The 16,251-nt window shown below is 46.5% G+C and overlaps 1 protein-coding gene across 1 annotated transcript in view; it reads right to left on the reverse strand.

Annotated features, from left to right (window-relative positions):
- Positions 1 to 16,251, reverse strand: part of EFCAB5 (EF-hand calcium binding domain 5) — a 36,391-nt gene that overhangs the window by 17,193 nt on the left and 2,947 nt on the right. The window contains exons 2-7 of the mRNA XM_067472180.1: positions 15,071 to 15,227; positions 9,691 to 9,745; positions 8,567 to 8,637; positions 8,293 to 8,448; positions 5,572 to 5,671; positions 4,547 to 5,404 (exon numbers count right to left, since the gene is read on the reverse strand). Of these exons, the coding sequence (XP_067328281.1) occupies positions 4,547 to 5,404; positions 5,572 to 5,671; positions 8,293 to 8,448; positions 8,567 to 8,637; positions 9,691 to 9,745; positions 15,071 to 15,227 (1,397 nt within the window). The remainder of the gene's footprint in view (positions 1 to 4,546; positions 5,405 to 5,571; positions 5,672 to 8,292; positions 8,449 to 8,566; positions 8,638 to 9,690; positions 9,746 to 15,070; positions 15,228 to 16,251) is intronic.

The raw sequence follows: 16,251 nt of genomic DNA on the forward strand, positions 1-16,251 counted from the left end.
CCAAGCATTCTTTCATTGTCAGATACAGCCGTCCTGAGTCCCCACTCAGGGGAGATAGGGCGGGATGGAAACAAAGTTTTACTCACTTACACATCCTATTGCTGTTAGTATTATTGGTGGCAAATGATGCAGAAGGTGGTCCATGACAGAGAAGCATCCTAGACCTTTCACTAGACATCTTTTATAGAACTCCAGTACACCAATGATAACATAGCCTGTGCACATTCAGAAGAAGACTTACAACATCTATTACAGAACTCCAATATGCTGATGATAATGTAGTCTGTGCGCATTCAGAAGACCTAAAACATCTATTACAGAACTCCAATATGCTGATGATAATGTAGTCTGTGCGCATTCAGAAGACCTAAAACATCTGTTACAGAACTCCAATATGCTGATGATAACGTAGTCTGTGCACATTCAGAAGAAGACCTGCAGCATCTGTTACAGAACTCCAATATGCCAATGACAACATATTCTGGTCATATTCAGAAGACCTACATCTATTACAGAACTCCAGTATGCTGATGATAACGTAGTCTGGGCACATTCAGAAGAAGACCTGCACATCTGTTATACATCTCCAATATGCCGATCATAACATATTCTGGTCATATTCAGAAGACCTACAACATCTATTATAGAACTCCAAAACACCAATGATAACATAGTCTGTGCGCATTCAGAAGACCTACAACATCTGTTACAGAACTTCAGTATGCTGATGATAACGTAGTCTGTGCACATTCAGAAGAAGACCTGCAGCATCTGTTATACATCTCCAATATGCCGATCATAACATATTCTGGTCACATTCAGAAGACCTACAACATCTGTTACAGAACTCCAATATGCTGATGATAATGTAGTCTGTGCACATTCAGAAGAAGACCTACAAGCCACTCTCAACATCTTTGCAGAAGCATATGAGAAACTTGGCCTCTCATTGAACATCGAGAAAACCAAAGTGCTCTTCCAGCAGACACCAGCCAATCCCTCTCCAATGCCAGAGATACAGCTTAATGGTGTAACATTAGAAAATGTCAACCATTTCTACTCCCTTGGCAGCCCCCTCTCCACAAAAGTCAACACTGGCACTGAAATACAACTCTGCCTGAGCTCTGTGAGTGCAGCATTTTTCCAAATGAAGCAGAGAGTGATTGCAGATCGGGACATCTGTAGGGATACCAAGGGGTGTGTTTATAAAGCTATTGTCCTCCCCACCCTGCTATACGTGGACTGTCTACAGATGTCACACTTAACTCCTGGAACGATACCATCAGCGCTGCCACCGAAAAATCCTGCAAATCATAGAATCATAGAATCAAAGAGTTGGAAGAGACCTCATGGGCCATCCAGTCCAACCCCATTCTGCCAAGAAGCAGGAATATTGCATTCAAATCACCCCTGACAGATGGCCATCCAGCCTCTGCTTAAAAGCTTCCAAAGAAGGAGCCTCCACCACACTCCGGGGCAGAGAGTTCCACTGCTGAATGGCTCTCACAGTCAGGAAGTTCTTCCTAATGTTCAGATGGAATCTCCTCTCTTGTAGTTTGAAGCCATTGTTCCACGTCTTAGTCTCCAAGGAAGCAGAAAACGAGCTTGCTCCCTCCTCCCTGTGGCTTCCTCTCACATATTTATACATGGCCCTTATCATATCTCCTCTCAGCCTTCTCTTCTTCAGGCTAAACATGCCCAGTTCCCTAAGCCGCTCCTCATAGGGCTTGTTCTCCAGACCCTTGATCATTTGAGTCGCCCTCTTTCTCTGGACACATTCCAGCTTGTCAATATCTCTCTTCAATTGTGGTGCCCAGAATTGGACACAATATTCCAGGTGTGGTCTAACCAAAGCAGAATAGAGGGGTAGCATTACTTCCTTAGATCTAGACACTATGCTCCTATTGATGCAGGCCAAAATCCCATTGGCTTTTTTTGCCGCCACATCACATTGTTGGCTCATGTTCACCTTCCTCTCCACGAGGACTCCAAGATCTTTTTCACACGTCCTGCTCTCGAGCCAGGCATTGTCCCCCATTCTGTATCTTTGCATTTCATTTTTCCTGCCAAAGTGGAGTATCTTGCATTTGTCACTGTTGAACTTCATTTTGTTAGTTTTGGCCCATCTCTCTAATCTGTCAAGATTGTTTTGAATTCTGCTCCTGTCCTCTGGACTATTGGCTATCCCTCCCAATTTGGTGTCGTCTGCAAATCTCATAAATAAGGTAGTGCTTGCGTGGCAGGGCCAACTGTTGGCATTTTCATCCATTGCCCTGTCCACAGTTGGAATCAAATGTTTACCTTTCTTAGACCACAGCTCCCTGAATCTCACCAACAACCTTGTCCCACCGGTTAGTCTCCCGGACAGAGGCAGCTGTCCGTTTTGCGACTTCTCGTTCTTCCTGTCCCAACCTCAGAATTGGGGCCACCCATTTTTGAGAATGGGCCACCGCTCCCTTCCCACCCATCCCCTTTTGGAAAGCCCCGAGGTCATCTCTGCGGGAGGCCGCCCTCCCAAGCGGCAGGTAAATAATTGAACGGGGTGAGTCACGCCGCTCTCCGTGCTAGACATGGCAGAGGCAGCGATCAGACGAGAATCCCGCTATCAGATCATGCAATCTCGCCATTTCAGGTTGGAACCATGGCCCAGAGCTGATTTGTGTATTTATCATCTCCAATGTAGGGTCTCCATTTGGCTCTTTTCCTCCTTGCTTCACTTAAGTGGTGACTTCAAGATGATGGAAACCCACATCTCCAGACCAAGAAGCCCCAAGGGCCATCCAGTCCATCCTCTCATACCAGGAAACGCACCATCAAAGCACCCCTGAGAGATGACCACCCAACCTCTGGTTTAAAGCCTCCAAAGAAGGAGTCTTCACCAGATTCCAAGGCAGAGAGTTCCACAGCTAAACAGCTCTTGTGGTCAGGAAGTTCTTACTGATGTTCAGGTGGAATCGCCTCTCCTGTATTGCGGCGTTTTGCTCAACCTGGGGGTTGCGACCCCTGAGGGGGTCGCGAGTGGGTGTCAGAGGAGTAGCCAAAGACCATCAGAAAACACAGTATTTTTTGTTGGTCATGCGGGTTCTATGTGGGAAGTTTGGCCCAAATCTATCGTTGGTGAGGTTCAGACAGGGGCGGCTCAACCCATTATGCAAAGTAAGCATTCGCGGTAGAGTTGATTTTGCGCAGGGGCGCTCTTGAGGCGCTCTTGGGGGAAAATAGACCTTGACATATGCGAGTTGTAGTTACTGGGATGTATAGTTCACCTACAATCAAAGAGCATTCTGAACTCCACCAATGATGGAATTGGAGCAAATATGACACACAGAACTCCCACGACAAACGGAAAATATATATCAGTGATTGGTTGGGGGAGGGGGCGCCAAAATACTGTTTGCTTACCGTTGAAAATTACCTAGGGCCGTCTCTGGGTTCAGAATGCTCTGTGATTGTAGGTGAACTACAAATCCCAGCAACTACAACTCCTAAATGTCAAGGTCTATTTTCCCCAAACTCCACCAGTGTTCACATTTGGGCATAGTGAGTATTTGTGCCAAGCTTGGTCCAGATCCGTCATTGCTTGAGTCCACAGTGCTCTCTGGACGTAAGTGAACTACAACTCCCAAACTCAAGGTCAATGCCCACCAAACCCTCCCAGTATCTTCTGTTGGTCATGGGAGTTGTGTGTACCAAGTTTGGTTCAATTCAATCGTTAGTGGAGTTCAGAATGCTCTTTGATTGTAGGTGAACTACAAATCCCAGCAACTACAACTCCTAAATGTCAAGGTCTATTTTCCCCAAACTCCTGCAGTGTTCACATTTGAGCATAGTGAGTATGCGTGCCAAGTTTTGTCCAGATCCGTCATTGCTTGAGTCCACAGTGCTCTCTGGATGTAAGTGAACTACAACTCCCAAACTCAAGGTCAATGCCCACCGAACCCTCCCAGTATTTTCCAACCAAATGCCCACCAAACCCTCCCAGTTGGTCATGGGAGTTCTGTGTGCCAAGTTTGGTTCAATTTCATCGTTGTTGGAGTTCAGAATGCTCTTTGATTGTAGGTGAACTACAAATCCCAGCAATTACAACTCCTAAATGTCAAGGTCTATTTTCCCCAAACTCCACCAGTGTTCACATTTGGGCATAGTGAGTATTTGTGCCAAGTTTCATCCAGATCCGTCATTGTTTGAGTCCACAGTGCTCTCTGGACGTAAGTGAACTACAACTCCCAAACTCAAGGTCAATGCCCACCAAACCCTCCCAGTATTTTCCCACCAAATGCCCACCAAACCCTCCCAGTTGGTTATGGGAGTTCTGTGTGCCAAGTTTGGTTCAATTTCATCGTTGTTGGAGTTCAGAATGCTCTTTGATTGTCGGTGAACTGCAAATCCCAGCAACTACAACTCCCAATCCCCCCGCTAAACCTATTAGTATTCAGATTTGGTGGCAGAGGCACATGAGCAGAGATACCCAATCAGGTGGCTTTTAATCTGCTTCATTATAACCCTCAGCCCAATAACGTGAAAATTCAGGAGTTGGTGGTCCTACCTGTAGCCTGCTCTCCAGATGTCTGACCCGGCGGCTCCTCAGCACTCGCCAGGGATGGCCTCTCTGCATTGCCTGTGTCTGTCTTCTCTTTCTGCTCTTCCTCCTTTGTGGTGGCCTCTTCTTCCCCAGCACCTTGCACACCAGGAGCCTGATCCGTGGAAGTTCCCTCTAGGTCTGGGCCCAACTCTTGCTCCAATTGCTGGGCAGTGGTCTGGGAGAGGGATGGAGTGGGAGCAGGCATCTCCACTGGCTCGGAGGCAGACGGTGGACTCAATTTTTCTGGCTGTTCACCCTCATCGGCCTTCTTTTCTTCCAAGCTGATCTCTGGCTCAGCCTTGTCGGATTCCTTTTCTTCCACGCTGAGCTCTGGCTCACCCTTGCCGACCTCCTTTTCTTCCACGCTGAGCTCTGGCTCATCCTTCTTTTCTTCCACAATGATCTCTGGTGGCTTCTCAGGGATGGTTTCAGGTCCAACTCCTTCATCCGTAGTTCCGACGCCGGCTTCTTCGGCGATCGGCTCAGCCTTCTCCGGGGAACCTTCCTCTGGAACCGTGACTTCGCCGGGTGTATCTTCTGCTTGTTCTGTCACTTGAACAGCTTGGCTCTCGTCTTCTACAATGATGGTCACCTGTCCATCCTGCTCTGGGATCACGGCCAACTCCAGGGTGTCCAGCTCCGCTTCGTCCAGTTCCAGATCGGAGAGGATGCCCTTCAGGATGTTGTTGAGCACCAAAGCCTCCACAGATAACCCAGGAAGAGACTCCTCCGAAACTGCGGCAGTGGTGACGATGGGCTCGTCGTCCTCCATATTCCCCCAAAACTCGGTCAGTTCGATGTCATCTAGTTCGACCATGGGCCCTACAGAAGAGGAAAGGGTTGCTGTAAGTTTCTCGGGTTGTATGGCCATGTTCCAGAAGCATTCTCTCCTGATGTTTCACCTGCAGCTACAGCTGGCATCTTCAGAGGTTGTGAGCCTTGAATGAACTCCCCAGAGCTTCAGAAGGTCAGCCTGAGACTACACTTACATTTCCTTGGGTCACGGTACCCCTTCCTGGCATCCTGCAGGCAGTTGTCATAATAGTATTCCAGTAAGGAAAACACTCTTGCTCGATCCAGGAGTCCCACCTTGGAAAAAGGGACAGAGTCATCTCAGTGACCATTGCCACGTTTAATTTACTTCAGGGTTGGGCTAAGTGAGAGGTCTCTGTGGGAGAAGGGCCTCAGTGTGTTAGTAGGCCTAAGTATGAGAAGGCCTCAGTGTTAGTTCACCTCAGCGTGATAGAGGTGTCAGTTTGAAAAAGCCATCAGTGTGGGAAGGCCTCAGTCTGAGAGAGCCCTCAGTGTGAGAAGGCCTCAGTGTGTTAGTAGGCCTAAGTATGAAAAGGCCTCAGTGTTAGTTCACCTCAGCATGAGAGAGGTATCAGTCTGATAAAGCCCTCAGTCTGAGAAGGCCTCAGTCTGAGAAAGCTATCAGTGTGAGAAGGCCTCAGTCTGAGAGAACCCTCACTGTGAGAAGGCCTCAGTGTTAGTTCACCTCAGCATGAGAGAGGTATCAGTCTGATAAAGCCCTCAGTGTGAGAAGGCCTCAGTCTGATAAAGCCCTCAGTGTGAGAAGGCCTCAGTCTGAGAAAGCCATCAGTGTGAGAAGGCCTCAGTGTGAGGTAGGCCTCAGTGTGAGAAGGCCTGGTGTGAGAAGCTTCGGTGAGAAAAGCCCCAGGTTGAAGGCCATTGTGTGTGAAGGCTGCTGTGTGTAAAAACCTCTGTGTAACTTCAGTATGAGAAGAGGCTCTGTGAGAGCGAAGCTGTTTATCTGCATGAGAAAGAAGCCCAGCGTGGAAGCAAAGAAGGAAGTGTAAAGAACTTCATTTTTCTTATGGAAACCTTGTGGTTGTAAATAGTGCAACTATATTTGATGAAGGCAAGATGAAAATACATAATACGCATATTGGAAAATATATATTGGATGTAACTATATTAGAAGTAGGAATTAGAAAATTTAAAGGATGTATGTATGCATGAACTTCACTTCACTTGGCTTCTTAAAAGCTGCAAAATTAGATGCCTCAAGAGAGGCCGAGGTCTAGGAAAGGAATGGCAAATTTCAAGAGACTCTTTGCATTTTGGTATCAGCCAAAGCTAATCGTAAGATTCATGAGCTGGCCATCAAGAGGCTTCAGGTAGAACTTTTCTCAAGATGGATGGAAGCTCTTGCTATCAGTAGCCTAGTAGACACTCTGGCTCGATGGTCCTCATTAATAGCACCTCCTTAGATAAAGGTGCTTAAATTAAGATTGACAGGTGTTGAAGTTAAAATATGCCATTGAAGTCAATGTAAAAGTAGAATTTTGTGATGTCTGTATGATGCATGCATATTATTTTGAAAGGGTATATAAACCAAGGCGTTTCTTTCTTCAGTACCCTGATTTTTGGACTACCAGCAGGGTCCATATCCGGTTGGCGCCAACCGAGAATAAACAGTGCTTTTTCAGACCCCAGGAACTCTCTTTGTCTCTTTTCCTCAAACCTTCTCCCTGCCACTTCGTATTATTTTACTACGAAGCTAAGACTCCTATGGAAGAGATAACATTGGTCTGTGTGTTTTTGTTCTTATTTATTTATTTATTTATTTACTGCACTTGTAGACCGCCGTTCTCAGCCCTAGGGCGACTCACAGCGGTGTACAACATATAAAAACAAATTACAATATAGGCAATATCACAACAACAATAACAACATCACTATCAATAATACAATTACACTAAATCATTCGCAACGTCTCATCATAGAATCACAATCCAATCTCGTTATCCATGTTCTGTTCCAATCGTCATTGCCAATTGTTGTAGCACTTAGTCAAACGCCTTCTCAAACAACCACGTCTTTAGTCTCTTGCGGAATGTCATAAGGGAGGGCGCCTGTCTGATGTCCACAGCCGGGGGGCCACCACCGAGAAGGCCCTATCCCTCGTCCCCGCCAGGCGTGCCTGTGAGGCAGGCGGGATCGAGAGAAGGGCCTCCCCAGACGATCTCAAAGTCCTCGTGGGCTCATAGGCCGAGATGCGGTCAGACAGGTATTTTGGGCCAGAACCGTTTAGGGCTTTGTAGGCCAACACCAGCACCTTGAATTGGGCCCGGTAGCAGATCGGCAGCCAGTGGAGCTGGAACAACAAGGGCGTTGTATGCTCCCTGCGTCCTGCTCCCGTTAGTACATGGCTGCCGCGCGCTGGACTAGCTGGAGCTTCCGGGCCGTCTTCAAGGGCAGCCCTACGTAGAGAGCGGTGCAGTAGTCAAGGCGGTATGTGACCAGAGCGTGTACTACCGTGGCCAAGTCAGACTTCCCGAGGTACGGGCGCAGCTGGCGCACGCGCCTGAGCTGTGCAAATCCTCCCCTGGTCACCGCTGAAACCTGGGGATCCAGGCTCAGCGATGAATCCAGGATCACACCCAAGCTCATATCACTTTGGGCTTCTCACAGACTGAGGCCTACCTCACACAGTGAGGTCTTCTCTGACAGGCTAAAGCCTTCTTCACACTGTGAGGCCTTCTCACAGACTGAGAACTTTCTCCTACTGAGGCAAACTAACACAGAGGCCTACTGGTGCTGGGTCACACTGTGCTAATGTTACTCTGCTGTACATTTATGAGGAGGGTCTTTTGTTAACAAGCCCACTCGCCCGACAGAAACCTCCAGCTTCAATCCCAAAGGAAGTATCTGCCAGAGGATTCCCAAGAGATCTATGGATCTACCTGTCCGGGGTCGCAGTCAAAGAAGAGCTGGACAAACATATGCCTCCAGACGTCATGCCTGAGGGCATCTCGGGCATCATTGGCACATTGAAGGAGATGTCTCAGCAGCTGTTCAAACTGGTCACTGTTGAAATTCTTGACGTAGGAAAGGAGATACTGAGGGACGGAGACAGAGGGGGATGCAGAACCAAACAATCAATCATTGATAAGCCAGGAATAAAAATCATGCTAATATCCCGCTACAACTAGGATGTGGTTGAGTTCCAAGACGCACCTCTATGCACTCCTCTTGGTTCACCATCACCTCCAGCGCCCCGACCGCTTCCAGGGGCCGGGCATAGATCCCTATGGAGATGAAAAACATTGGACATGGAGGAAGATGAGGATTCCCAGAATCTTTGCACAGAACCGGCATTCCCTCCCCAAACCCCCAAATCCTACAACCTGAAGAGGTCAGGAACAATTTTGCTAATACCAGATACCAAAACACACTTGCCCTATAACTCTAATTTTGTTTTGAGGTGATATTCTTTGCTTTTGTAGGGACATCTTCAGCGGATAAAGTTTTCTGGGCTGCCTGGCTATGTTCCAGGAGCATTCTCTCCTGACGTTTCGCCTACATCTCTGGCAGGCATCCTCAGAGGTTGGGAGGTCTGTTGGAAACTGTCCAACCCTCTGCCATGCAGGAAAAGCACAATCTGAGCCCTCCCAACAGATGGCCATCCAGTCTCTGCTTCAGAGCCTCCAAAAGTGAGCCTCCACTAGACTCCGAAACAGAGAGTTCCACTGTTGAGCAGCTTTCGTTATAGTCAAGAAGTTCTTCCTAATCTCTGGGAGTGAGTGTTTGCTTCCTGTTAGGGTCTGAGCTCAAGTGGCAGTTGAGTTCCCACAGAAGTTGTGGAAGTAAGAAGCCATCTTTGCTCCCTTTGCTTCAGGTAAGCCTTGTCTTAGAGTACATTAGAAATCTGAGTGTGTGTTTGAGACTAGCTGCTCCGAGTGTTTGTTTTGTTTGGGAGGCGAGGCTAAATTCTTTAGCCAGCAGTGATTGACAGTTTCAGGGCAGCAATTAGTGACTGATTGTTCCTTATCTTTGAAGCTCTCTGGGAGTGAGTGTTTGTTTCCTGTTTAACCTATATAAGCCAGGGTTGCACGCGTCTATGATTCTAATGTTCAAGTGGAATCTCCTTTCCTGTCATTTGAACCCATGGCTCCATTGAGTCCTAGTCTCCAGGACAGCAGAAAAGGCAAGTGATTTGGATCAAGCTTTGGAGATGTTGCATGAACTTCTATGGCTCTAGTCCTCATGGTTCTAAACAGAAACAGATATCCCCTCGCCTTTGATTCTCTGGGGTCTTCGGTGTCCCACAAAGTGAGGGAAGAAGATGGGCATGACTTTACCTGTCTCAGGTGCCAGGCGGACGACCTCCAGGAATGACCTCAGGGCGCCTTGGATCTGCAAGCAAAAGGACCCATTTCAAGGACTCCAAGTCCCATCAGGTTCAGAACAACAGGCCTGTGCTCATTGGGAACATTTCCAATCCAAAATGTCAACAGATTTAAATCATTGGATGGAATAGGTAGGTGGTTAGGAATTGTGGGAGTTGTTGGAAATCGCAACCTCCCAAGAATTCTCTGTTCATTTGTTAATGTGTATGTTTGCTAACCTGTATTCTAGGTTTATGTTGATATGCCAGTTTGACTTATCTCTTTGGTGTGGGAGGCGTTATTGTTCTGGTACAGCTGTACCAGGAGCTCCAATTTTATTTGCTTTGTATTAAATGTGTGCTTGCAGTCCAAGGTTTCAGGGACTCTGCAGATAGGTGGCTTCCTTTGGTTGCAATCATAGGGCAAGTCACCTGTCCATCATCGTTAAGTTTTGGTTTCGCTCCTTGCTCAGGGCAATTGGGAAGGGAAGGGAGCCATTTTAGTTAGTCTCAGCAAGGAAAACTAATGTACAGGATGTGTGCAAGCTTCCCCTGTACAAAAGCTTCAACCCTTAAGACTTCCTGGGCGGGAACAGTCTTAAGAGTCTCCAAAGATTTCCAGGGAAACAGCCCTAAAGACAAAAGAACTCCAGCTGGAGGACATCTAAGCCTTTACTGGTAGGTCCACTCGGCGTTCGAGAAGCAGTTCGACCCGGTAGCGGAGCCCACATCAGTAAGAGTTAGATTACAGTCAGTCTGGGAGAAGTTAAAACGGGGACTTTCCTTTAAAGTAAAGAAGAAGTTATTGAAGACAGTTGCCTGTCCTTCGTGGGCACGTTTAGGAAGCTACCAGTTGCATAAAAGCCTGGAATCAAACTTTCTGAAGACAAGAAAAGTTTCTGTCTGATTGTTCATTAATAAAAGACTTTGTTATACTTCACAAGCCATCTAAAGACTATTTGTGGTGGAAAACCTCTGAGAACTTCTCTTTGGGCCCCCTGGCTTCCTGCTAGTCAAAGGTTGCACGTCCTGTTCTAAAGGAAATTCTTTACAGGCCCAGTGCACAACTGAACAGTTACAGACATGTGGTTATTCTGCGCATGTTCAGACTCAGGACTCCATTTTGTATTCAGTCTGTTGTAAACACCTCATTGGAGGTGGCTGTGTTTGCATCAGACCCCAGTGGAGGTGGATGCATCAACTACAAGTGCAACAACTATCCTCTGCTAACCCAATATATTTTTGCAGTGGCGTGTCTTTATCCTTGGCAGTCTAAAGACATGGTTCTTCAGTTTAACAACTGTGGAACCCGTGTGCCATTACGTGAACACTTGTGAATATCTCTTGCTCAGAGAGTTGACTTCTAACAAGGTCATGCTTTTCTTGACTAGTGTTCATGGAGATTCACATTTTCCAAACGGATGTGACATCATTTGTAATTTTTCAGTAAGGTTACGGTGCAGTTATTTCCAATAGGTGATGGGATTTCCAATAGGAGTTGGAGTCCAAAACACCTGGAGGGAGGGAGGGCTGAAGTTGGGTCAGGCCTGATTTAGAGGCATTGCTTGGACTCTAAGTGCGCCTCTTTGTGCATGTTCTGGCAGGTCTTGCCCAGCAACAAATGGCGAGTCATGGGCCGGAGATGCCGGATTTCACGGTTTTTACAGAGGGATCGTCGAGACAACTTTGGAGCAGCTGCAACATGATGCAACTTTCCAGCATATGCCTCGATACGGAGTTTTTGCCTCGCTGTTGGGCAACAGCTCATTAAAAGGAGTCAAGACAATATATAAATAGTCACAGTCCAGCGCATAAAAGTTGTGATACTGCCCCGAGTTTGGGAAAGAGACTCTTTTCACATATGCAGAAGCTTAGCTGGATTTGCTTCCTAGGCAAGGGTTCTCGAAGCAGGGCAGCAGAACCCAAATTGTGTGCATGTTGCAACCTGAATGACAGTAATATATATGGGACCAAAACAAAGGTGAGCATGACAGGGAGCAGGAGTTGGATTTCTAATTCGGGAGGACATTGCATCAACCACCTATTAAAAACCCTTGCCAACCAAAACCCATAAGGATAAGCGGATGCGGAGTACAGTGTTCCCTCGTTGCTTCGCGGTTCGCTTATTGCAGACTCGCCGTTTCGCGGTTTTCAAAAAATATTAATTGAAAATATATATTGCGGTATTTTCGCTCTTCTGCGGGTTTCTTTCCGCCGCCGCTCTTCAAGGTGCTTTCCCTCCTCAATCATCCCTCCCTCCTTCTTTTACTTCACTTTATTTTAAGTTTATAAAGACTTAAAATAGTGTATAACTACTAAAATCTATATAAATAAAAATGCAATGTTCGTTTGTGGGGTTAACAGAACTCAAAAACCACTGAATTGACACCAAATTTGGACACAAGACACCTAACAACCCAATCTATGTCCTTCACTCAAAAAAATTGATTTTGTCATTTGGGAGTTGTAGTTGCTGGGATGTATAGTTCCCAGCAACTACAATCAAAGAGCATTCTGAACCCCACCAAAGATAGAATTGGGCCAAGCCTCCCACACAGAACCCCCATGTGGACCACAGCAACGCATGGCAGGGGATGGCTAGTCTATATATATTAAGGTAATATTCATTTGTGGGATTAACAGAACTCCAAAACCACTGGACAAATTGACACCAAATTTGGACACAAGACACCTAACAGACCAACAAGTGACCATCACTCATAAAAAAAACCCAAAATAGCAGAAAGGACTTAAAACCCCAAAACAGATAAATGACGAAAAGCTAAATGACGATGCAGAAAAACGGAAAGGAAAAGGGAGGGAAGGAAGGGAAGAAAGAAAGAAAGAAAGAAAGAAGGATGGAAGCAAAGAGTAAAGGAAGGAAGGAAAGATGTAGAGAAGGAAGAAAGGAGAGAAAGAAAGAAAGAAAGAAAGAAAGAAAGAAAGGGAGAGAGGGAGGGAGGTAGGGAAAGGAAGAAGGAAAGAGAGAAGGAAGGATGGAAGCAAAGAGCAAAGGAAGGAAGGAAAGAGGTAGAGAAGGAAGGAAGGAGAGAAAGAGGGAGAGAAAGAAAGAGAGAAGGAAGGATGGAAGCAAAGAGCAAAGGAAGGAAGGAAAGAGGTAGAGAAGGAAGGAAGGAAAGAGGGAGAGAAAGAAAGAAGGAAAGAGAGAAGGAAGGATGGAAGCAAAGAGCAAAGGAAGGAAGGAAGGAGAGAAAGAAGTAGGAAAAGAAAAGGGGAAAGGAAGAAAAGAGATATAAGAGGAAGGAAGGAGAGAAAGAAAGAAAAAAGGGAAGGAAGGAAAGAAAGAGGGAGCGAAGGAAGGAGAGAAAGGGAGGAAGGAAAGAAGGAGAGAAAGAGGGAGGAAAAGAAAAAGGGGAGAAGGAAGGAAGGAGAGAAGGAAAGAAGAAACGGGAAGAAGGAACGAGGGAAAGAAAGGCGAGAAAGAGGGAGGGGAGGTTGGCCACAGCAACGTGTGGCGGGTACAGCTAGTCTATATAAAAAAAATTATAATGTTCGTTTGTGGGATTAACAGAACTCAAAAACCACTGAACGAATTGACACCAAATTTGGACACAAGACACCTAACAACCCAATCTATGTCCTTCACTCAAAAAAATTGATTTTGTCATTTGGGAGTTGTAGTTGCTGGGATGTATAGTTCCCAGCAACTACAATCAAAGAGCATTCTGAACCCCACCAAAGATAGAATTGGGCCAAGCCTCCCACACAGAACCCCCATGTGGACCACAGCAACGCATGGCAGGGGATGGCTAGTCTATATATATTAAGGTAATATTCATTTGTGGGATTAACATAACTCAAAAACCACTGGACAAATTGACACCAAATTTGGACACAAGACACCTAACAGACCAACAAGTGACCATCACTCATAAAAAAAACCCAAAATAGCAGAAAGGACTTAAAACCCCAAAACAGATAAATGACGAAAAGCTAAATGACGATGCAGAAAAACGGAAAGGAAAAGGGAGGGAAGGAAGGGAAGAAAGAAAGAAAGAAAGAAGGATGGAAGCAAAGAGTAAAGGAAGGAAGGAAAGATGTAGAGAAGGAAGAAAGGAGAGAAAGAAAGAAAGAAAGAAAGAAAGAAAGAAAGAGGGAGGGAGGGAGGGAAAGGAAGAAGGAAAGAGAGAAGGAAGGATGGAAGCAAAGAGCAAAGGAAGAAAGGAAAGAGGTAGAGAAGGAAGAAAGGAGAGAAAGAGGGAAAGAAGGACAGGAGAGAAAGAGGGACAGCAAGAAAGAAGGAAAGAGAGAAGAAAGAATGGAAGCAAAGAGCAAAGGAAGGAAGGAGAGAAAGAAGTAGAAAAAAGGGGGGAATGAAGAAAAGAGATATAAGAGAAAGGAAGGAGAGAAAGAAAGAAAAAAGGGAAGGAAGGAAAGAAAGAAAGAGGGAGCGAAGGAAGGAGAGAAAGGGAGGAAGGAAAAAAGGAGAGAAAGAGGTAGGAAAAGAAAAAGGGGGGAAGGAAGGAAAGAGGCAGAGAAGGAAGGAAGGAGAGAAGGAAAGAAGAAACGGGAAGAAGGAACGAGGGAGCAAAGGAAGGAGGGAAGGAAAGGCGAGAAAGAGGGAGGGAAGGTTGGCCACAGGTACAGGTAGTCTATATAAATAAAAATATAATGTTCGTTTGTGGGATTAACAGAACTCAAAAACCACTGGACGCATTGACACCAAATTTGGACACAAGACACCTAACAACCCAATGTATGTCCTTCACTCAAAAAAACTGATTTTGTCATTTGGAAGTTGTAGTTGCTGGGATTTATAGTTCACCTACAATCAAAGAGCATTCTGAACCCCACCAACGATGGAATTGAACCAAACTTTGGCACACAGTTCTTCCATGACCAACAGAAAATACTGGAAGGGTTTGGTGGGCAGTGTCCTTTGGTTTTGAAGTTGTAGTTCACCTACATCCAGAGAGCACCGTGGACTCAAACAAGGATGGATCTGGGCCAAACTCTACACGGATACTCAATATGCCCAAATGTCAACACTATTGGAGTTTGGGGAAATTAGAATCTTGACATTTGGGAGTTGTAGTTGCTGGGATTTATAGTTCACTTACAATCACGGAGCATTCTGAACCCCACCAACGATAGAATTGGGCCAAACCTCCCACACAGAACCCCCATGTGGGCCAGAGCAACGCGTGGCAGGGGACGGCTAGTGATGTAGAAATATTAAAATAAATATAGCATCCCAACTTCGCGGATTTTCACTTTTTGCGGTATGTCCTGGAACATAATCCTCGCAATAAGTGAGGGAACATCATCCTTCGTCTCAAGAGAGAGACTCCGGAACAAACCACTCTCCCCAGTCGTCGTGCCCCAGTTCGTACCAGTGCGAGGGGAATGCGCCCAGCGGTGTCCTGCGTCCACTCCCTGAACTGCATGCTCAGTGCCCGCTTGCGGATCTCCGTCACGTGATCCTTGATCTTGTCCACCTCTTCCCGCTCGTGCCGCCTCTCTTCCACCAAAGCCTTCATTTCGGCGAGCCTGATGGGACCCAGATAGAAAGCATCTCTCTTTCATAGACTCATGAGAGAGACCCCAAGGGGGCATCCAGTCCAACCCTCTTCATCCAGGCAGGAAAAGCACCATCCAAGCACCCCCGGAAGGTGACTATCCAGCCAACTCTAAGGAAGGAGCCTCTACCGGACTCTGAGACAGAGAGTTCCACTGCTGAACAGCTCTTCTCACGATCAGGAGGTTTTTCGTCCCAACCCTTTTGGGACTATAATCCCAAATCCTCAAACCCGTTACACTGTACTGTCTGAAACTTTGAGCTTTCAGCCCAAATGTTGACATTTTCTAGCTATTTTCTGAAAACCCCAAACTGTATTGTTTAAGGTTCTTCTTGAGGGAAACGAGGACATGTTGTCAGAAATATTTAAATTAACTAGGTATTTTTAATTACAAAAATGTGAGTCAAACACTAAAAGGGGTTAAATTGATGAAATGACTCTGCAAAAGCTGTAGTTCAACACAAGCAGGTGTGCCTGTAGTATAGCGGCCCTCAGTCTGTGAGAGGTCTCTGTGGGAGAAAGTCCTCAGTGTGTTAGTAGGCCTCAGTATGAGAAGACCTCAGTGTTAGTTCACTTCAGTGTGGGAGAGGTGTCAGTCTGAGAAAACCCTAAGTGTGAGAAGACCTCGGTGGGAGGAAGACTTCAGTGTGAGGTAGGCTTCAGTGTTAGTAGGCCTCAGTGTGAGAAGGCCTGGTGTGAGACGCTTCAGTGAGAGAAGCCCCAGGTTGAACACCATTGTGGGAGGGAGGAAGACCTCAGTGGGGGGAAGACCTCAGTGTGAGGTAGGCCTCAGTGTTAGTGGGTCTCAGTGTGAGAAGGCCTGGTGTGAGAAGCTTCAGTGAGAGAAGCCCCAGGTTGAAGGCCATTGTGGGAGGGAGGAAGACCTCAGTGGGAAGAAGACCTCAGTATGAGGTAGGCCTCAGTGTGAGAAGGCCTGGTGTGAGAAGCTTCAGTGAGAGAAGCCCCAGGTTGAAGGCCATTGTGGGAGGGAGGAA

Source organism: Anolis sagrei, chromosome 11 (assembly GCF_037176765.1).
Source record: "Anolis sagrei isolate rAnoSag1 chromosome 11, rAnoSag1.mat, whole genome shotgun sequence".
Taxonomy (NCBI): Eukaryota; Metazoa; Chordata; class Lepidosauria; order Squamata; family Dactyloidae; genus Anolis; species Anolis sagrei.